This window comes from Seriola lalandi, unplaced genomic scaffold, assembly GCF_002814215.2.
Source record: "Seriola lalandi dorsalis isolate HSWRI2012SDOR001 ecotype SW California unplaced genomic scaffold, Sedor1 jcf7180002054688, whole genome shotgun sequence".
In the NCBI taxonomy this organism is placed as follows: Eukaryota; Metazoa; Chordata; class Actinopteri; order Carangiformes; family Carangidae; genus Seriola; species Seriola lalandi.
Window position 1 is genome coordinate 2,160,893 of NW_019525241.1, and position 22,899 is coordinate 2,183,791.

Consider the following 22,899-nt stretch of genomic DNA (forward strand, 5'->3'; position numbering starts at 1 on the left):
ATGATGATGCATGATGATGATGATGATGATGGTGGTGGTGTTGATGACGATGATGACAGTCATGATGATGATGATGATGATGGTGGTGGTGTTGATGACGATGATGACAGTCATGATGATGATGATGATGATGGTGGTGGTGTTGATGACGATGATGACAGTCATGATGATGATGATGATGTTGATGATGATGATGATGATGTTGATGACGATGATGACAGTCATGATGATGATGATGATGATGATGTTGATGATGATGATGATGATGTTGATGACGATGATGACAGTCATGATGATGATGATGATGATGATGTTGATGATGATGATGATGATGTTGATGACGATGATGACAGTCATGATGATGATGATAGTGATGATAGTGATGATGATGATGATGATGATGGTGGTGGTGTTGATGACGATGATGACAGTCATGATGATGATGATGATGGTGGTGGTGTTGATGACAGTCTTGATGATGATGATGATAATGCTGATGCTGTGTTCCAGGTCCCAGGGGAAGGAGAAAGAGGCTGAGGCTCTGCTGAAGGACTCCATCCGCTTCGGTCCACATTTTGCTGATGCTTACTCCAGTCTGGCGTCTCTCTACGCGGAACAGGTGAAACATCCAGAGAACAGAAAGCCTCCACTCTCACATACATGAGCCATATTTCACTGAGCTCCTCACTGAGTTAAGCTTTTTATTAGCTTTAGCTGTAGATAGATCATCTCTGTGCAGGCCTCTCTCATTAGAGGAACCTGTTACAGTGCAGCCTCCTATAACCTTGGTCTGGTTCATCCCTCTTTTTAATCCTGTGTTCACTTCATCTGCATTCTCCCACAGAAGCGCTTTCCTGAAGCCAATGAAGTGTATCTGAAAGGCATAGAGAACTGTCCTGACAGCTCCGACCTGCATAATAACTATGGAGTGTTTCTGGTGGATACGGGTGAGTTGAAGCTAGCAGCTCTCTGGCCCCCGGGATGATGGGTAAACACAGGCTCCCATTAGCACTATAATCTTCTACTGCATAGAAATACACAGGTGTACACTGAGTAAAGCCTTCAAACACTGCCTATATTTCAAACTGAAAGAGCCTGTTTTTAAAAGCCTGCCCTGGTTTTTACTGATTTACCGCATTAGATATAAACTAACTATAACATTATGGTTATTTCCCCAAGTGTACCTTAAGTATTCAGATTAGTTTTCTACCTTCCATGCAGCATGACATTGAAAGAACTGTTTGTTTGGATGGGATATACTGTATGATTTATCTAAATTTGTTTGCAAAGTCTGTTAGTTTGTTTTTTACTTATTGAACTGCCCTTATTGTAAAAGGGAAACCAACTGATCAATCCTTAGTTTAGGTTTCTGTCAGGCTGCATTTTGTGAAGCACCTCATCGTTAAATTAAACAAAGAAGTCAAACTGTTACAATACCACTGTGTTTCACTTAGCAGAGGCTAAATGAGTGAGAGAGAAAATAAAGTTGAACAAATGTTAACCCTAGCTGAAACACACTCAACATCCCGCAGTAGTGAAAGTAAATGGAGACACTCGACTTACACACTGCAGACCCAAAGAAGTTTAAGACCCAACCAATGGCCGCCGCAGGGGTGGCAGATCAATGGAAACATGTGTGATATGTTTTTCAAAATGGTCAGCAGCGATACAATTTGTGGTTCCTGGTCTAAAACGCACCAGCGCGCTCCTGTAAGTGAATATAAAGTGCTGTATCAGGGTCAGTCGCCCCCTCTGCAACAATGAATGGCTTTTGATTCAAGTAGAGTAGACTGGATCAGTACTGTACTCCATCACTTTATAATTCTAATGGAAGCAGAAGCTATACGATTCTCATCAGTAGTAGGTATTACATTTAGGAAAACGTAGTCTCATAAATTGAATTGGTTTCATTTCCAATTGTTTTTCTTGTTTCCTTCCTCATTCCTTCTCACTTCCTGCCTTATTTCTCCTCCGCTCTTGTCTCTTCCTTTATTTCCTTCCTCCGTCTTCCTCTCCTCTCTCTTTCCCACGTCCTCTCGTCCAGGAGAGGGGGAGCTGGCAGCCGCTCATTACCAGCAGGCAGTTCGACTCAAACCAGCGCACTATGTTGCCATGGTGAACCTGGGCCGCCTGCTCCGATCGTCCAATGAGAACAAAGAAGCGGAGTCTTGGTACAAGAGGTGAGTGAAGGAGTGTGTTTTGGCATCAGCATTGGTTTAAGAGGTAATAACTTCTGCTCCAGCGGTCTTCGCTGTGTTTTCCATGGAAGCCACACAGGCAGATAGAGACGCTTTACCATGAAACACCAAAAACTATACTATTTTGATTTGGAAATGGAATGGATTGATCCACGGAGGATAAACAAATAAAAAAAGTATGAAAAGTATTTTTTTTATGATCATCTTGTACCTTTCATTTTTTTAAATCACCTCCTGTCTTCGTTTTGATTATCAGCTCACTGACACACCCCCTTGTTTCTCTTCATCAGCTTTGATTTGAAATGTATAAATTTTCATTGTTTGGCCACTTCATGTTAGTTTGCCTGAGACGCTGCAATAGCTGAACTGATAACAGTTGCCAGATTGATGAAAGTTTCCTCCGCTTAAATCAGTTTTAGGAATTTAATAAAAACACAAATATACATGAAAAGGTTGTGTGCTTATACTGCAGTGTACTGTATGAATGTCATTTTATTATTTATTTTTCTATCACCCAAAATTATTATTATGAGTATAACTGTTCTATTCAGTTTGGCCTGGAGCAAAAGTATGAATCACTGCTGCAGCAGTGCTGCTTTTGTGAACGTAACCATGACCTCTGACCTCCAGAGACCAGAGAGACAAGACAAAAGGTTACTGGTTGATATTATTGTTACTCTATTGTTTTTGTTTCTATTGAATCTGGACTCAATCAACAGAAGGAAAAATATTCTGTTACATTTGTGAATCACATCACAGCCGTATGGAGAACACAGAATCTAATAGCACTGATTTTCAGCATCAGTTTCGTTTTGAACCGTCTTGTTTATTGCATGCACAGAGATGAAATTGGTTTTGACAGATTTTAATCTAACTGCTGGCGACAAAGCAAAGATGTGAATTTCCCAAAATGTTGGATTTTTCTGTTACGAGCAAATTCAATATGGTTCAACTGATTTAAGAGCCCACTTTTAATATTTTAACAATAATGAATAAAGTGACTGAATGAAGCATCCTCATTCTTGTCTGACCTTGTTGCGCTCGTGTTCTTGTAAAACATGATGAGTCACAGCCAAAATACTGCCCTAGTTCAGGTTCACATGTCGCCAACAACGGTCTAAATGCCTGGAATTGTCCCCATTCAGCACAACAGCACTGCATAAACAGCAAATAAAATACAAAGCCAGAGCGATGTTAGTCTTCATGGTGATTACTGAGATGCTAAAGAAAAGAGATTTTTTTTTTTTTTTTTTAGAATTTTTTGGGCTTTTTGTGCCTTTAATGGACAGGACAGTAGAGAGACAGGAAATGGGGAGGCAGAGAGAGGGGGAATGACAGGCAGGAAGGGGCCGTCTGAAGCGGGAGTCAAACCGGGGGCCAGCTGCAGCGAGGACTGTAGCCTCTATATATGGGGCACCTGTGTAACCCACTGCGCTACGCAACGCCCCAAATAAGAGATTTTTTAAAGAAAACAGGGTTTAAAGGAGCTATTTGGAAGTTTTGCTATTGCTACATAGCGAGCATTAGCATTAACAGCTGTTAACTTACCAGTCTAGAAGAAATGTTGCAAGTTCAGCATCAGACTTCATTCCTTTACTCACCAACATCTGCCTCCAGAGGTGGAAAGCAACGCCAATATTAACTCTTAACCTCTTTTCTTGTAAACTCAACAGTCACTCACAGTCAGTAATCACCAGCCCACGCTCCCAGCAAGAAACCATGTTCAGCAGCAAAGAAAAAACCTAAAAATAGTCCCTTTCCATGATGGAAGTCCCTCTGTCAGTGACAGAGGCTCGAGGGCATTGCTTGGTGTTACAGAGTGATCTGCAGGGCTGAAGATTAGGACCTCAGTTTTATTCTGGTTTACTTTAAGGAAGCTTTTTTGCCATCCAGGATTTTACGTCCTCGGTGCAGTTTAGGAGGGAGTTAACACTACATGGATCACTAGGTTTGAGTGGAAGGTACAGCTGAGTGTCTTCAGAATATCAATGGTAGTAGAAGTTATATTTTCTGAAACCAGACCCTGAAGGAAGTATATATAAGGAAAATAACATAGTAGTGTGGTGTGTGATGTAATTTTGTGAATATATATTACATTGAGGGTAACAGGTGTATCTGTTGATTACATCTCATGATCAGCATGGCTGAAAGCTCTAGAAATAGACTGTTACTGGTTGGGGTAGCAGTTGAGCTGCTGAGTTCAACTTATCAAGTTTGAACTCCCAACGACTCAAGTTCCAACTTTGCACATGATCAGGTAGGTCAGAGGTCAGAGGTCCTCTGGACTGCTTACAGAACAAGGTGCAACTATTTTCTCAAGTCTCAAAATCCTGTCCTATGATGAGAAGCAACAGGGTTCATGGGAAATGCAGTATTGAGTGTTGATCTTGATGTTTCATAGCATATAGCACCTTTGTCATGTACAGAGTGACAGAGAGTGAGCTTGTATGTGCTGAACATGCAAATGGATATTAACCACCTCCATGGAAAGCCATCCTCATGACCCTTGACCTTTACCCGCAGGGCGCTGCAGGTGACGAGGAAGGTGGACATCCTGACACCGCTTGGAGCACTGTACTACAACACTGGCCGCTACGAGGAGGCCCTGCAGGTGTACAGAGAGGCCGCCGCCCTTCAGCCAGAGAGCACCGACATCTGGCTGGCTCTGGTGAACACACACACACACACATATACATATAGTCACAGAGTCATAGAATGCCAGGACGTCTTGGTATGTGTGTGTTTGAGTGAGATATTCACCAAAACATCATCTGTGTGGTCACACACACAAACACACACACTGATATACACACTGTATGTGTTTCCCAGGCTCAGGTTTTAGCCATGGCCGGTCGTACCAAAGAGGCAGAGAAGATGACCTTGGACATCATATTCAGAGAAGGCAGCTGTATTGAATGTTACCGCCTCCTGTCTGCCATCTACAGCAAGCGTGGCAACTTCACAGAGGTGCGTTCATGTGGTCGCGTGTGTGTCGCACGTGTGTGTCGGTCTCATGGCCTTAGCATGTGTCGCTGAGAGGTAAAGTAACGCACAGTCCTTGTTCCCCACTAACAGTCGGGAATGATAAACTCTCAGCAGGAGGCGGTTACCGTGGAAACTATTCACCTCCGCTTCACATCAGACTAGAGGCCATTTGCTGGCGAGCAGCTGCCACTCATCCTCCCACTCTGTTCTATCACCAGCATCAACACTTGTCCCTGTCTGTCTTTCACTTTCTCTGTGACCCAGTTTCACACTCAATATGAATTCAGTGAGTTTGCTTACAGCTCTGTATGTACAGCACATCGAAGCACAGGCTTTGGAGTGGAGTGTTAATGGATGTTTTCTTCTCTGCTTTCATAGAAGAAAGGGAGTAAGTATAAACATATATAAGTACAAGGACCAATAAAAACACTTTGTTTTAAGTGACTCACATCATCCCCAAACTGCAGATCAACGTGTCACTAAAATTATGTAAGGATGTATTTTCTTATGATTGAACGCACCAATGGAGTTATTACTGCACATACAGGCATGGTGTGTCGTCACAGAGCCACACCCTTCATCAGTGATGTCATCATCATGACCAGTGGTGGTGGAAGAATTCAGACCCTTTACTTAAGTAAATGTATAAATACCATAATTTAAAAATAAAAGTACAGAAGTATTAGCAACAAAATGAACTTTAAGAATTCCAATGTAAAAGTAGTGTAACTATATCTTGTATTGTTGTATTCATTCATAATGGAAACAGCATTGGCCGCTCAGGGTGGAGCTACTTAGAACTGCTCTGTTGGCTGTGGCTCAGGAGGTAGAGCAGGTCGTCCACTAATCGAAAGGCCGGTGGTTTGATTCCCGACTCCTCCTGTCTGCATTATGAGGTGTCCTCGGGCAAGATACTGAATCCTAAATTGCCCCTGATGTATCATCAGTGTGTGAATGTGGCTTCAATTGTGAAGCGCTTCGAGTGGTTGATAAGACTAGAAAAGTGCTATAGAATCACGGTCCAGCCCATTCAATCTACACCAATACATCATATTTTACAAACGGGTCCTTTGTTCTGTAATTAAATTATTTATCTGCAATGTAACCTGTGATTATCTACTGAATGTAGTGGAGTAAAAACTGCCTTGTTTCCCTCTGACCTTTAGAAGTTTGGAGCATAAAATTGAAATATTCAAGTAAAGATTAAGTTACTTTCAAGCAGTAACCATGGTGATGAGTTCATCATGATGAGATCAGTCATGACGTGTGAACATTATTGCTGATGTTTTTCACAAGGTGTGCAAGGAAAATGAAAGTTGACCAGGAGAACAGAGAATTCAGAGACGAGTGGAGAGAGATATGAATTTATTCTCCTGCAGTAAACCTGTGTGCTCATACTCCAGCTGCCTGACCAGTTACCACAGCTGGCAGCTCACTTACTAACACCCTTGAAATGAAATCTCAGAATCAGAATCAAATACAGATATTAAAGTGGACTGCACAATAGTTTTATAGTTTAAAAAGGATCCCTGTTAAAAATACTAAGACCATGTTCTGTGCTCGTCGACAGAAGACACTTGTTAATTAATGAAATCAATGAAAACTATGATGAAAAATATTCATTCGCAACCTTTTTTAGACAAGAAGACACACACTGTAGCTCCTGATTAGTGTCTTTCACAAAATGACACCCTGTTCAGAAGTGGATTTAGCTGCTTGACCTGCTGTAATGGCTGCAGCCACTCCCCACCACCCCACCCCCCTCCTCCAGCCACCAATCAAGCCGAAGCCATTTGGAACGAGCGTACAAAAAGCCTGGGCAGCCTGAGGGATGCGCAACTCGCCAGTGTACCCCACGTGGTCATTGAATGTTGTTAAGATTGTGTTAAACTCTGTTGAGGGTTAGAAAGTGAGGTACTAGTTGTCGATAAGAAGCCTCTTGCATCAGTAACATTATCTGAGTGATGTTATCTGACGTCACCAAAATTCCCCTACGATCCACTGAGAGTCAGACGAGAAGCAGAGTGGAGGTCTCTGTCACAGCTCCAGCTGGAAAAAGTATAAAGAGGTCAAAACTTGTGGTTTATAGAACAACTTTATTGTTGGTCCAGTGTGTTTTGGCTTGAGGCCTTCATCGGGGTCAGGATCTGTCAATGGTGTTGTTGCTGGAGTTTTGACCTAATTAAATGAGAAGCAGCAGTAAAACAGCTGAGCCGAACTACGTAAACATGTAGGCAGCAGGCCCTGCTTGTATAAAAAGGCAGAGTAATGTAAAAGGATCAGTTGCTGTGGATGTGGATGTAAAGTTAACATTACTTCCATGCTGCCTCTTGTTTTGCTGTGGGAAGGAACAAGTGGTTCCAGGAGAAATGTCAGCTGTCAAACCATCTTAATCTTCCTCTAGAGGAAGCAACGCTGTTCTCTGTCAGAGTCTCCTCGCCAACTAAACCCAGACACTGAACAGTGTTTTAGTGAATTACTCTGCGGAGCGAAGACGTAGCTGTGATAATGCTACATGAGCAGAAACAACAGAGAGAGAGAGAGAGAGAGCGGCTCTGTTCAAACAGCCTGAGTGTGGAAATGATACCTGGATTTACTGAGGAGCATTAGCAGAGGCAGAGGGATACTGGCACTGTGTGTGTGAACAAGTGAACAGTACCTTTTCCACCAGCCTCGACACAGACGGGAATGACACCTGTCACCATGGTAACAACTGACTTAAAACATTTGAAACTAAAAATACATGAAAAAAGACTGAAAATTTGTAGATGACTACAGCAGTCAAGGGACTTGATTAAAAATGATACTTTTTTTTAATCAAAGACTAAAACTAAACTAAAGAAAATAGTTGTAGATGTGTCGGTAGGTGGATTTTTGACAGGCTAGCTGTTTCCATCTGCTTCCCTTGTTTTGCTAAGCTAGGTTAGCATAATGCTTAACATCTCATCTTAGAAAGGAGGCGAGACGAGCAAACCGTTCCCTGTATCCACCAGTAAACAGAATCTAAATTCACATACTCTGTATGTCAGTGTGGCAGTGATGGAGCTGACGCTGCTGTTTCAGGAATAAATTCTCCTCCTCCTCCTCCCCCTTCTCCTCCTCCTCCTCCTCCTCCTCGCCCTGTCTGTTCTAAATCAGTTCACACTCCCTCTCCTCTGCATCCTCGGCTCGTTCCTGTCCTCCCTCCGTCCCTCGCTCCTTCATGGTTCACAGTGGCAGGTGGTGAACGGGGCTTTTAGCTGAGCCTTCTGTGATTCCTGCTCTAAACCAGCAGTGACTCTTGATAGTCAGGCCAGGAAGTTTACTCCAACAGCAAGTCACCCAACTTGGAGAGAAGGGTTTTTTTTGTCCGTGGATGTTCATTTATGTGTGTTTTAGTGTGTGTTGACTCTGTGTGTTGACTGTGTGTCTCTGTGCCAGGCCCTGGATGCTCTGGACAGGGCCCTGCAGCAGAATCCCAGTGATCTGACAGTGAGAGCTGAGCTGTATTTCTCCAAAGGAAACCAGCTCAGAGAGATGAACCAGCTGGACAGAGCCTTTGAGGTACTGCTTTCTCTTCCCTTCTCTCTCTTCCTCTCCTTCTCTTACCGACTGACTTTCCTCCACTTTCTTTCCATCTCCTAGTATTATAGATTTTCTATAGTCTGTGGAGGCTGATCAGCGCTCATAATGTTAGCAAACATGGCCTGTAGCCAATTACACAGTTACAGTCATTTCTAGGTAGAACAGATCTAACTTACAGACGGAGCCATTTCAGTTGGAGACACTTGTTCAGCCCAATCTGTTCTGTGGCAAATTCAGATTGTTGACAAGTAAAGCACTGACGTACCTTTTCTCTCTATTCATAACATCAGCATTAAAATCCTGCAGATGACTGAAGACTGAACATCTGCCAGATGTGCTGCATTGTTGCAAAAAGTCACATTATATATTATATTACATACTATATATTATATATTGGGCTGTGGTTAGCGCTGTCGCCTCACAGCAAGAAGGTTCCGGGTTCGAGTCCCGGCTCGGCCGTGGGATCTTTCTGTGTGGAGTTTGCATGTTCTCCCCGTGCCTAATAGTTAGACTAGGCTAATTGGATACTCTAAATTGACCATAGGTGTGGCTGTGAGTGTGAATGGTTGTCTGTCTCTATGTGTTTGCCCTGCGATGGACTGGCGACCTGTCCAGGGTGTACCCCGCCTCTCGCCCGAAAAGATGCTGGGATAGGCTCCAGCCCCCCCGCGACCCTACTAGAGGATAAGCGGTAGAAAATGAATGAATGAATATTATATATTATGGATTGGTGGATGGCTGCAGTGTGAACAGGCAGCTCCCCTGACAGACAACTGTGCCAACACAGGATTTTTTTTCAGTGTAAAACCATTCACACTGCTTCTCAAAGGAGCCTAGGTGTCACAGCACCAAGCAACATTTGCAGCTAATTAAATATTCTGCGATAAACCTTGCAAAAATAATGAGCAAATGTTTACAACAGTCGGTTGTACCTGCGAAGCATGGTTCAGTAACTTGTACTCTGAATTAACCTGAGCTGTTATTAGCTGACCTATAATCGTGTCATTAGCTGCAGCTCAACGACTGTCAAAATGTACCGTTTTTCAGAGGTCAGTGTGATGATGTCATTTCCAGTCAGTGACCACAGTCAACTCCCTGTGCACTGGAGTTATGTAGAGACACCACAGACCAGAGGGGAGACACCCTGTATTTCCTGCTCGAGGTGTTCGTGGGACACTTCACAGCAATCCTGTGAGATTTGTTGCCTTCTGTTTGGTTGTTGTGTTATGGTGCAATCCAGTGTATCCATGGTGACGACCCAGTAGAGCAGTGACGGATAAAAACACCTCAATGTTCGAATGCTGCTGGTCAATTAAATAAGGTATCTATCTCTCTCTCTCTCTCTCTCTCTCTCTCTCTCTCTCTCTCTCTCTCTCTCTCTCTCTCTCTCTCTGTATCTAATAAGTTACAGACAGCTCCCAGCATGTAACACTACAGCATCCCAATATAATAAATGCTCTGCCTCACCGGTAAGCAGTAGTACATAGTATAGTATAAAGTAGTCAATTCAAATTGTGTTTTCCAGCCAAACTTGACAACAGTCCGTACAGTTAGAGTCCAGAACAGCCCTTTGTACGGACACCATCACCATGGCCCTCATTTATCAATCTTGCGTGAAAACAGGCGCAGATCTGAGCGCAGAATTGGTCGTACGATAGGATCCACGTGTGATTCATGAAACATTCGTATCTGACCAATCCCAGCGTACGAATGTTCGGGTCTTGATAAATGCGGCGGCTGAATTCGATCGTCATTAACATGTTACGCCCTTAAATATTCCTGGTTCGGAGGCCTCGCCCACTAAGGTCAAACATGGAGAGAAGCGTTACTGGCAAAAAACGAAACTTTTCAGAGATGGAGATCGACATCCTGACATCCGAGGTGGCGCAAAATAAGGATGTGCTTTTTGGCAGTCTGAAGAGTGGGATCAAAGGAGCTCATAAAACTGCTGTGTGGAAGAGGGTAACGGAGATGAGTTTGGCTCTGCTGTGCCCCCTCCTGCAGCCGCGCGCCAACACAGCTGCTTTGAAAAATAAAAGAATCGTGTGTGTGTCCCGGCCACCTGCCCACCACGTTTAAAAGTGATAGCTTGGCATCACAAATCACCTGTACATTTATAGAGTGGTAGTTTTTGCGATTGATGAATGCGTAATCATTCATGGATGGTGCCTTCAGACGCACGAGTGCAATCAATTGCTCCAACCAAATTTGGAATCCCAGCAATCTGGGGATCCCTGCTGTCTCTGAAAACACGCTCATGTCTGACACGCGTGTATTGTTCCTCCAAAACAAGTAAATCTGCCATCGTTATGATTTGATAACTGTCAAAGCATCTGTTTAAATAGGGGAGTGAGTAAACATCTGACCAACCACAGTGCAACAATGATTATCTCACTAGATGCTTTTAATTGTTGTTCCAGTTGTGTCACACCCATCAGAAAAAACAAAAAACAATTACACAATTTTGCCATGAGTTAATTTGCAAACACACATTTCTGCTTGTATTTATTATTTTCAAATTTTAACGTGCAATAATTAGATGTCATGTTAGGCTATTTAGCCTATCATATTGTTTTATTGTACAAAAAAGTGGTATCAGTAAAAAAACGTGGGCTTTTTTAAAATTCAAATTTTTTATCTTGTTTTATTTGTTTTAAGAATCCGTTTTGATCTGTTCTTAATATGTAACTGTTTATGCTGATGACAGCTGAGGTTTGTTTAATAATTATTTTCAGACTCAGCCAGATTTTGCTGCTGCACCGCAAATCCAGATTTGCGTACACAAGCTCAGACCTGACGTGAGATCTGATCGTAGCGTCCGCTCACGTCCAAATTGATAAATGCCGAAGCTTGCGTGGAAATGGTCGTACGCACGGTTTTCTGCCGTACGTTCGTTTGATAAATGAGGGCCCATGTGTGTCTGTAGGATGAGCTGTAAGGGGAGAGAACTGCATCCACCGTAGATGGTTGTAGCTCCCTCCTCCCTTGCTCAGCTGTAAGTTCCTTTAACAGCCACTGCTACTTCGGCCGGTCTCTGCACCGTACGCAGTCACTGAGGCGAAAATAATCCAACAGCAGCTCAAAGTTTTATACACAAAACCAGGTCAAGTTGCTGACACCAATCATTTTCTTCCTCAGTTTTTAGAGGATCAGGGGTTTTCAGGATTTGGGTTATTTTTCCAAAACACTGTTTGTAAATGTAATTGAAACTACAAGTTGACTGATAAGATTAAAAAAAAGTGTGCTAGGACAGATTCAGCTCATTACTGCGATATCTGTCAGCCTCTGCCTGCCGCCACTGAGAGCTACCATTCAAACACGTTGTAAATAACTTGTCTGAGGCCCCAGTGGCTCTGATTGAATCCGTGAGGGAAAGTTTCTCGAAAGGCGCTGGAAGGTTTGATTGACTTCCTGAAAGAAAACGACCGAAGAGGAAAGAAAGCAAACAAACCAAAGAGGAACAATTCTGATGGAGTGGAAACAGGACAGGAAGAGCTGCGGAGGCAATCTCAGGTCAGCGCTGCTTCAAAGAGAATCGTGGTTGCGATACAGATAACGGTGTGATGTTGTGTGTTGTTTCTACGGTCTCTGAAGGAGGGGAACAAAGACGAGGCGGCAAGCCTGAGAAAATGTTTGAAGTGCGGTTTAAAACTGGTTTATCGTAGGACTTTTATGTCTGTTTTGCCTCAAGTGTTAGAAGAAAACCACGGCCCTACCCTCATCCATGCCCACAGGAAACACGGATAAATGAGCTGAAAATGTTGAGTTTTTTTTTTTTTTTAACACTGCAGAGGTGTGAGGAAGACACAAAAATCCACAGCTGAGCAAAATCAATCTGATATTTATTTTCTTTATTTTAATTCAATATGAATTCATAACAGCCAGGCTCACCTTTTGTGTTCAAAACCCGTCCCAGAATGCTGCTGGGCTTTATGCTGCACATAAACAGTGATTCTTCTATCCTAAAATAATCAATAAATAATCAGTTAATGTGTGAGTTTAATGGGAAAGTTTGTTGTTCAAATAAAACATGATCAGTTCCACTACACAGATGGAGACGGATGAGATAGCCCCCCCCCCTTGAATATTACTGGTGCAAAACAGTAGAACCAAGATGCACTAACCTCTACCCTCTTGACCCTCTAACACTAAAGGCGGGATATATTTTGTGGGGGTCCAACTCGGCCACTGAACTAAATTCTCTGAATGAGATAGAAGTGAGTCCCAGCTGCTACTGTCAGTGAATAAACACAGTGGTGTGTGTCCCAGAAAACAGTGAAAACAAAGGTTGAGCATAAAGTTTAATGAGGCTCAGTGTGTTAACAGCTCTGCAGTGTTTCTGTACATCACTGCTCCGCTGGGTTTTTACCAGGAATGTACTGGAATTTGCCTTCATTTAGTGACCAGCAAAAAAATAAATAAATGAGTAAACAACACATCTCAAAAGATGCTGCAAATCTCTTCCAGCACAGGTAGTAAACATCACAGTCAATCTAATCTAGACCATTTTCTGTCGTGGCCCTGTTCCATTTACTGTATCACTGAGTTGTGAGTGAGTCATCATGCCTCTGCTACAGTAGGTCAACTTCAACATCGTCTGTTGTTCATACCAAAATCACTCCACTACGAGTTCCCACAATGCACTGCAAAAGGGAGTGAACATATTCTATAACTTTTCCAAAAGTACATTTTCATAGTTACAGCAGTGTGAACACAGCTGCAGCTGATAACAAGAATAAGTCAGTAAGTAATGAATGAATAATACATTACTGTATCAAAAATGAATTTATCAAAATCAGACTTACCCATAATTCTTTTATGTGCTATGACACATTTGTGGAAGAAGCTCACTGAAGTAGAACAGACTCTGTCATGACAGACAGCAAGTTAATCCATAATATTAATAGTTGCATTCCATTAATATGGTAAAGGCATGGCCTTCTTTAAATGTGCACAAGTCAAGGATAAGTGTCCAAAATCTGTCTCTGTTTGTGACCTAGTGCACTATATTTACTTGCTTCCGATCTGCCCTGAAGACGTAGCGCTGCTCAGATGGGGTATTCTAACCTCTTGTCTTGTAAAAGCAACGATGCTTGTCAAGCAGCTATCACCACCACCCACTCCCAGTAAGAAACCATGTTCAGCAACAGAGAAAACTTACAGATAGCCCCTTTAAATCACATAAAGCAAGCAAATAAGCTTGATCTATATAGCACCGCTCAACAGAACAGAAACTGGAAAGAGCTTTACAGGAAGAACAAGAATGAAAGAACAAAATTAAAGAGATAAAGAAGACAGTACATTTTGTTAAAAAGTAGAATTAAGTGTATAATCTACAAGTAATGCTTTTCAAGATGTGCACTGATTCGGTTTCTTTGAGACTTTGTTGGAAAGCATTTCAGAGTCAACAAGTAACAAAAGCAAAACTGTGAACATCTTTGTTATTCAACCCTTAAATAAAGATTTTTTTTTTTTAAATCAGTCCCAAAGATGATAGGGGGTCAATGGAGATTAAAAAAACACAATACTATGCTTCATATCTAAATTAAAGTTATACAGAACTATACCTGTCAATGGTGAAATGATGAATTTTTATTATGATAAATAACATAATTTTCCATTTACTACTTACTGTGAAGCACTTTTGTATAGTATTGAGTAAAATAGTGCCTGGAAACATGTAGCAGCTCATATTACCAGTGTCCACTGACTCAATAAACTCATCACTGCCTCAAGTCCAGTTCACTGGTCAGAGTTTTAGCTGTCTGTAGCTGCAGCCGAATCAGGTTACATTAAATCCAGAGCTGCTGTAAGACTGATTACACTCACACTATCAGTGTCTGTTCAGATCTCACTGCAGTGGCCACGTCTATTCACAGTCTTTTTTTCTCTCCCTACCAGAGCTACAAGCTGGCTGTTGAACTCAAACCTGACCAGTCCCAGGCCTGGATGAACATGGGAGGGATTCAGCACATCAAGGTAGCAAACGTGCTCGACTCACCATCTTAGTTAAAAATACCAACGGGCAGAATGTCTTGTGCAACATTTTTCACATTAACAACCTGACAAACATCACAGCTGGCAAACAAGAACATGAACATATTCTGGTTGGACTTCTGGCACGGAGACAAGCAGCAGCATAAGACAGAATTCAAACCAGCTCAGTTGGATGGGAGATTTAAACCTCATTTCACGCTGTGCAGATTCCTTTCAACAGCCCACAGAAACATATCATTTAGAGAAACAACATATCTTCAGATATCTTTAATTAAGACACTCCACAGGAAGAGAGAGGACTGAGATTAATGTGTTCATTGATGGGTATCAGAGTAATATTATAGGAAAAATGATATCCAGGATCTACTCAGCTTTACAATCGAACAAAGATCTTTCCACATTGTGTGTTAAATGAAGGTGGGAGAAGCTTAGCATTCACCGAGCTTAGTTTAGCTGCAGGGGTTTAGAGTTTAGAAACACCACTAGAACAATATACGGTGTATGTGTGTTATATTGTGTAAGGTCTAGATGCACTTATAAAGATCAGTTTGTTTTAAATAAGTCTACGCTTATACAGCCTGGGGTGAACTCCTTGCACATACTGCTCTTGGTGCAGTAGTCCATGCATGATTGCTATGATGAATCAGTGTAGAACAAAGGTTTTCAAACTGTGATGTGCGCCTCCCTATGGAGTCATGTCCCTTTCACAAGAGGTGAAAGGAACAGGTGCATGCTGGGCTTCTTGAAAAAAAGAAAAAACATCTTCAGTTTCCTTCAGTACCACAGTGATCCAATGACAGATGTCTGTACTTCCATGGCTACACTGCAGGAGCTGCTAATGGATAATTCAGCTAGTTTAATGGTGCCAATATGTCAAAAATATAAACAAGAATAGGCTAGATGCAGCCCACAGCTAACTAACTGACGCCATGGAAACACTATACATTATACTATACCTTAAAAGCACTTCTAGAAATAATGATTATAATATGATTATCCAACAAATCAAAGTAAGACTGATAAAAATAACAATAATAATAATGATATTTGAACTTAAACGATAAAATGCTCTCAGCTGTAGAAATATATTATTGAACTAAAACACCAGTTAGACCATGTCTGCAAAAGGTTTAATATAAACTTCAGTTACAGCGGCCTCTAGTGGTATTAAGGTGATTTCTACATCAATTGGGTTTAGACTAAGCCACAGGTGCAGTTTAAACACAGCTTAAACTGTAATCTGCTGACAGAGCAACAGCCGCAGGTAGTTCTGGACTGAACACACATGTGATTGTAATGTGTGTGTGTGTGTGTGTGTGTGTGTGTGTGTGTGTGTGTGTGTGTGTGTGTGTGTGTGCAGGGAGACTATGCAGCAGCCAGGATGTACTACCAGCGAGCCCTGCTTCTCAGCCCTGGTTCCAAACTCCTGAAAGAAAACCTGGCCAAGCTGGACCGTCTAGAGAGGAGACTGACAGGGGGGGCGTAGACCACCACGGTCCCACAGACGCTGCATCATCCTGGGCACGGATCAGGGGAGGAAGGCGCCATCCAGACCTCTGGAGCCCAAACACCAGTCACCAGGCTGCTGGATAAAACGGACCTGGTTACTAAGACAAAGGAGGACGGTGAACTTGTCAGGACTTCAGAGTGTTCGGTGTGCTGGAGCCAAGGAGACTGGTCGAGCCACAGTCCAGAAGCCTTTCCTGGGGGGTAAACAGAGAGGAATGGCTGGTTGAAGAGCGCTGTGAGCTCCATGTAATTCCCTGTCTGCATCAGCTTTACTTCAACATGCATATCTGCTTGAGACATTTGTGTTTGGTTGATTTATTATTTAGGTTCCAGAGAGTCATTTCCTTTATGAAACTAATCACAGATTATAACTGAGTCCTCTGCTCTGCCTATGAGAATTATTCATGTATTTACATTAGTGCTGTGAACGTGTGTGCAAAATGTTACCATGAAGGGAATGAGCAGTTAAATTCTTCACCTTTGTGAATAGTATGTGTAACAAAATTTTCTGAGCTCAAAGGTTTGCCGGCTTTTCAGAGCTTTCAACCACAAGGTCAAGGTCTTCTTCGACGGAGCCGGCTCAGGTGTCATTATGTGACGGGAGAAAGGAACATCAGTCACATGATAACAAGCTGTCAGTCAGCACCACCAGGAGTCAGTGGACGGCAGAAGGAAGATTAAGGAGGATATTCGCAGCTGACACCAGAGAGCAGAGCTGTGATAAGATCATAGGCAGGACTTTAAGCTCTGGTAACATTTCTGTGAATAAAACTTGGCCCACAAGTGGAGCAGAAAAAAGGTAGCCTCGTGTAGCAATTAAGGGACGTCGATTAAGCTAATGATCAAATCTCACAAAACAGCAGCTCCGCACGAACAGATGGTATTCATGGGGTTTGTGCTTTAGAGAGTTTGTGGATCTGACTTGAAACACTTGGAAGACCCACACAAACAAGACATGGAAAAATAAGAGAGGTTTAGGAAACTGCTCCTACACAAGGCGTGTTATTGTTTCACTGTAGAACACTGGTCACTTCCACTTGGTGCTTCTTTTTTTACCTCACTAACCGTCTTTGGCTGAGCGCAGACAAAGAGGACACATTAATCACACAGGTAACGTCGGCCATATTACTTTAGTTGCAGCTGATAAAACCTGCCGTCCACCACCTAACAATGAGAATCATGTTTATCTGAATGTGTTAATGTCTGAGTGTGACGATCTGACGTATCATCTGTCGTCCGTCGGCCGGTCGACACCGAGAAATGTTCCTTTCCCTCTCACTCTTCGACATGATTGGCTGCTTTTTTTGGATTGATACAAAAGACTAAAGTCCATGTGACGTCAAAGTTAAGCCGCAGGTCTTTCCTTTAGTTTGTCAGGCCAAGTCAATTTATGATCTTTACAGCATACGACAGCCGCGCTCCATGGAACCTGTAAAGAATAGACCAACATAGCAAAATTACAATATGGACGATCAGGATGAGAAAAACTATAGAAGTCATCAGACTCATGAAGTCATGTGACTGAAGACCCCAACTAACACCTGAGCTGGCTGCATTCGATGAAGAAGACTGAAAGCTCAGAAAACTAATTAAGGGACTTTTGAGTTTGGATCACCGTGTTGCACAAGAAGGGAATGGTTTGGCACAAGATTAACACTGATCCCACTCTCTGTCGGCTCATCAGTGAATATAATAAAAAGTAAAAATCTGTATAGATCTCAGATTATATGACTTATTAAAAAATTATTCCTAACGGACAGAAACTATTCCACGTTCATCTGACCTCCGTGCCCAGAACTAGCTACAGTACGCGAACCTTCTGCAAGTATAATAAGCTCAATGTGAGTGTCAGTGTGAGGAGTTGAAACTTGTGGCTTCACGCGTACCATAACCTCTGAAGATTGCCATTTGGTTGCTTGTGGTTTTGTTGACATTGATGTTGATTGTGAATGAATTTTGAAGTGAAATGACAATGGGGTGAAAATGAAGTGACTAGTGCAATGACTGACTTGCACCAAGAAAATAAAGTATATGTTTTATTAAATGGTTTTTGGAATGTTTTATGTATTTATGCAAAAAACAAAAACAGAGGACATCATCGTGATAATTGGTGCAGTATTCATCTCAGTGTCCTCGGGCTGGACTTGAGCTGTCTTATCTGCCACAGGCTCTTTAAACATCTGGATGAATCTTCACATAAACCAGGCGGAGAGATCACGGTTTACTACTCTGCCCGTCATTGCTCCGCTCAGCACAGCTGGCTTCAGACACGAATGTAAAATACGTGTTAAATTTGAGCCACACATGATGTTCTGTTGAAGTTGGAAAGCTTGGAACTACGCGGCTGTGTTTATTTGTGACTGCCTCACATCCCTAATTGAGCAGAAATTGGATCTGTTTCAGTATTGTGAAGGAGCTCCACGGCTCCACAGTCCCACCCATCAGGCCTCTGGTTAGTGTTTCATAGACACCCAAACAAGAAAATCACTGGAGGGCCGTGGCACACGCCCAGCACAGAGAGAGCGCGCCAGGAATAAGATTTGTCTGGGAAGGAAGCCTCTCAATAAACTATTTTTCACAGTCAGGCGAGGTCGACTTCCTGAGGCAAAGAGGAACAATAAGAAGCTGCTGCACTTCAGCAACAGCCTGATAACAAAACATTTATGGGATTTTGAGAGCGTTTCATATTCATTAACCCCAACAGTGTAGGTTTGAAGTCAGAGGCTCTTAAAGAAAAAAAAAAAAACAACTTCAAATATGTAAATTCTATTTCCTGTTTTAATATATTTATATCAGTCTAGCAAATATGATGTTATAATGGAACTGCGTATCAGGCTTTTTAAATTAATAGCGCTAGAAAAAAAGAAAACTTAAAGAACTCCTGTCCTTTTAATGCTTTATGTTTTGATTGATTGAAACAATAAACATTGACATATATTAAATAATTTTTTTAACAGGAAAAAACATGCAGAGGATTTTGAACCTGAGTAAGAACTGCAAGTCTGCCTCTCAGGCTGCAGATATAACCTCCACCAATCACAGGGCAGAGCAGTAATCAAGTACAGTCTTCTTCCACATGCGCAACAATGTGAAAATTAGAAACATCCTGTCTCAAAAGGACACTGACAATCTAGTCCATGCATTTGTTGCTTCTAGCCTGGACTGATTTAATTCTTTAATTCCCCCCCACCCCCACCCCCCGCAGCTCTATGAAGATAAGTGGTAATGAATGAAAATGAAAACAAATATGAATGATTAAAAACGCTGCAGCACGAGTCCTGACAGTAACAAGGAGAAGAGATCACATCTCTGCTGCGTTAGCTTCTCTGCATTGCCTTCCTATAAAACCTAGAATAGAATTCAAAATCCTCCTCCTCACCTACAAAGCCATTAATGGTCAGACACCATCGTATCTTAAAGAGCTCATAGTTCCCTATTATCCCCCTAGAACACTCCCACTCTCTTAATGCAGGTCTACTTATGGTTCCTAGAGTTTCTTATGGGAGGCAGAGCCTTCAGCTGTCAGGCTCATCTCCTGTGGATCCAGCTCCCTGACACCCTCTCTACATTTAAGATCAGCCTTCAGACTGTCCGCTTTGATAAAGCTTATAGTTAGGGCTGGCTCAGGTGAGCCTTAAACCATTATGCTGCTGTGACCTTAGACTGCTGTGGGTACTCCCACGATGCAGAGCTCTCTCTCTCTCTTTCTCCCTCTCTCTCTCACCCTCCCCATGCATTTATATCATATATAACTACTCCATGTCATTAACTTTGTATTTTCTCTCTCTCGTAGTTTGTGCTTCTCCTCTCTCTGTGTCTCTCTGTCCTCACTCTGCAGGTATCTGTGACTTCCCAGATGAACCATCTGCTACGTCAGGTTAAGGGGTCTGAGTACGTCAGTTATCCTCCAGAGTTATCCTTTACCTGCCATGTTAAACTTCACTTGCTTGTGGAGTCTGTCACGGTGTGGCAGACGTCACAGCCTTCAGAGGGTTTAAATGCCACTGAGATGCTGATGTGATGTTGCTTTCTCCCTCGCAGACACTTGAATTTACAGTACATTTCACACAATATGAGCGTGTGATCAGATAGCACCATGGAGGCATACCATAACATGTTCATGATTGGACTAAGTGCCTCGTCACAGTGATAAGGATTATCTTCAGAGCCAATTGTGCAGATAAATCAGCAGTGAGTGTGTGGAAGCTGCAGCCAGCAGCCTCTCTGCTGACATTTACTGCCACTCTCCATCACCGCAACAAAATGCCTCCGTGTAATTGGAATACATTTTTATAGTTAGAGCCCGTGATGATGACACAGGCCTGACAAGTCGCCCGGGGGCAGGAGAGGAGCGAGCACTGTGGCAACGCTCTTCACCATTTCTGTTGTAGCCTTGTGACAGGGGCTACTCACTTTAGTGTCAGTTTAGTCCATAACATTATAGTTTCCTAGGAGATGAAGAGCAGCCCAATTAGATATGAACTGAACTGAATGACTGAGGTGCTGTTCAGACTTGGCATTAACGTACGTCAGGTGAACGCACCCAGGACGCGTTGAGGATGATTGAGATCCGATCACTCAGACCACATTCAGAGGCGGTCTGGGCCGCTTTTAGCACAGGGGGCTCCAACAGGTGGTTCTCAAGCCAACAGAAGCTCACCTGCTGTTTTAAGAGTGGCTCGCCTCAAAGGTTCAGAGAATATAGTAAGTACAATATAGTTCAAACCTTAAGCAACACGGCTTCACTCAGTGAATCTGCTCCAAATGCAACTAAACCACCAATCACATAAGGTTGTTTTGTCTTCGACGTCTAAAGATTTCAGAAAGCCCATAGAGATATATTGGGAGTGGAGGAACAGACCCAGTCTGCATTGGTTTGATTTCTCCTTCTTCCTCTTTAATTTCCAGGAGACTTGGCAACTGGGAAGTGTACTGCTGCCTCCCACTGGTTAAAGACAACCGCACGTTTGGTCTTTGCAAATGGAAATGATATTTGTGTTTATTTGTGTAGAATTGAGATCCGATCACAAGTCGTCACTTGAGACGCGTATGGAGACGCATTTTAATGCCAAGTGTGAACTGACGTGCTTAGAGCTGTTTCCTTGTGATCGGATCATCCGAGGCGGAAATTAATGCCATGTGTGAAAAGGTGAGGTAAGGAAAGAAGCTGGAGGAAGAGTGGATGGAGTCTCTCTTTATCTGTGTGGCTCCACAGGAAGCCTCTCCACTGACAGGCACAACAAATGGACGCTCTCTTTCATTAATGCAGCCTGTGTGTGATAGATGGACAGAGCACAAGCTGTGAGCTGAGACAAGACCATTACATGCATGAGAGCATAACTCAAAGGTGTGTGTTTGTGTGTGTGTGTGTGTGTGTGTGTGTGTGTGTTACATGCCCTCACTTGTACTTCACCATGTATGAGCACACTTCATCCTGTCAGTGTTAAATGTTAATGAGGGTGAACTGATATTTCAGTTATGAGAACTGTCCTGTTGTCATTCACCACGTATATAGAAGCAACATAATGACCTCGAGTGGAGAGCTGCAGCGTGAGTGACTGAAGTGAAGGAACAGAACAGAGAAGGGAAAAATTAACTTACACGTGAGAAAACACTGAACAACAAGACATCAAAAATTCAGCAGCATTAGCTTCACAATGGTCACATTTCTCACACTGGTGTTGTATTAGATTGTATAACATCATTAGGTGTTACTGGTACTTTCTCCATAGGTACTCCCTGGTGCTGCTGCTCTCCATCACTGTTTACATAAAAGATTCAAGAGGAGAGCTTTATTTTCCAGTCAAATACTAAAAAGGAACTAATTTGTAACTTTAAATTCAGAGGAACTTCAGCGTAATGTACAATTTTTACATTACTAACTTCATGTCATACTCAGGAAGAGCGATTCTTTTCTATTTTGAATTTAAAGGAGCTATTTGTAAGTTTTGCTATCGCTACATAGCCAACGTTAGCATTAGGAGCTGTTTACTTACTTCTCAAACTTCATTCTTTTACTCACCAAGAGCTGTCTCCAGAGGTGGAAAGCAACATGAGTGTTAACTGTTCGTGTCTTTTCTTCTACTGAAGTTAGCAAGCTAACCAGCTAGCTCTGCCCTGTATCATCACTTTCCAATAGCGAGTCACTGCAGCCTCCATTCTGCCCTGAAGATGTAGTGCTGCTCAGAGGACGTATTATAACCTCTTATATTGTAAAGGCAACAATGGCCGAAGCTCTTGTCAAGTGACAATCATTACCACTTGCTCCCGGCAAGAAACCACATTCGACAACAGAGAAAACTTACAAATAGCCTCTTTAATTTTAACAGCATATTATTCTACAATAAATACAAGTACGAACAATATACAAAAAACAGAATACAGAACGTTAATCCAACCCACTGACACTGCACAGCAACAGTTAATACTAATCATGATGACAATAAGTTCCCATCGTTACCTGGCACCTGGTTCACATAGCAACCGATCTTTCTGGAACAATGCAGGCGTTCAGACCAATCAGAGTGTTGAGGTGGAGAGGGAGCTGTGCTGAAAAGTGTTGATTTACCAGTCAACCTGCGTTCCCACCTTCACTCTAGCGTATGAGCTTTTGGAACTGAAAGAATGAGATTGTGAACACAAGCGC

General features: G+C 42.5%; 1 protein-coding gene across 1 annotated transcript in view; it reads left to right on the forward strand.

Annotated features, from left to right (window-relative positions):
* The window catches only part of tmtc1 (transmembrane O-mannosyltransferase targeting cadherins 1), a 146,595-nt gene extending 128,298 nt beyond the window's left edge, over positions 1-18,297 (forward strand). The window contains exons 12-19 of the mRNA XM_023423025.2: positions 511-619; positions 845-947; positions 2,045-2,180; positions 4,722-4,866; positions 5,028-5,165; positions 8,604-8,726; positions 14,649-14,726; positions 16,105-18,297. Coding sequence (XP_023278793.1) covers positions 511-619; positions 845-947; positions 2,045-2,180; positions 4,722-4,866; positions 5,028-5,165; positions 8,604-8,726; positions 14,649-14,726; positions 16,105-16,230 — 958 coding nt within the window. The 3' untranslated portion in view covers positions 16,231-18,297. The remainder of the gene's footprint in view (positions 1-510; positions 620-844; positions 948-2,044; positions 2,181-4,721; positions 4,867-5,027; positions 5,166-8,603; positions 8,727-14,648; positions 14,727-16,104) is intronic.
* The last annotated feature ends 4,602 nt before the right edge of the window (positions 18,298-22,899 follow it).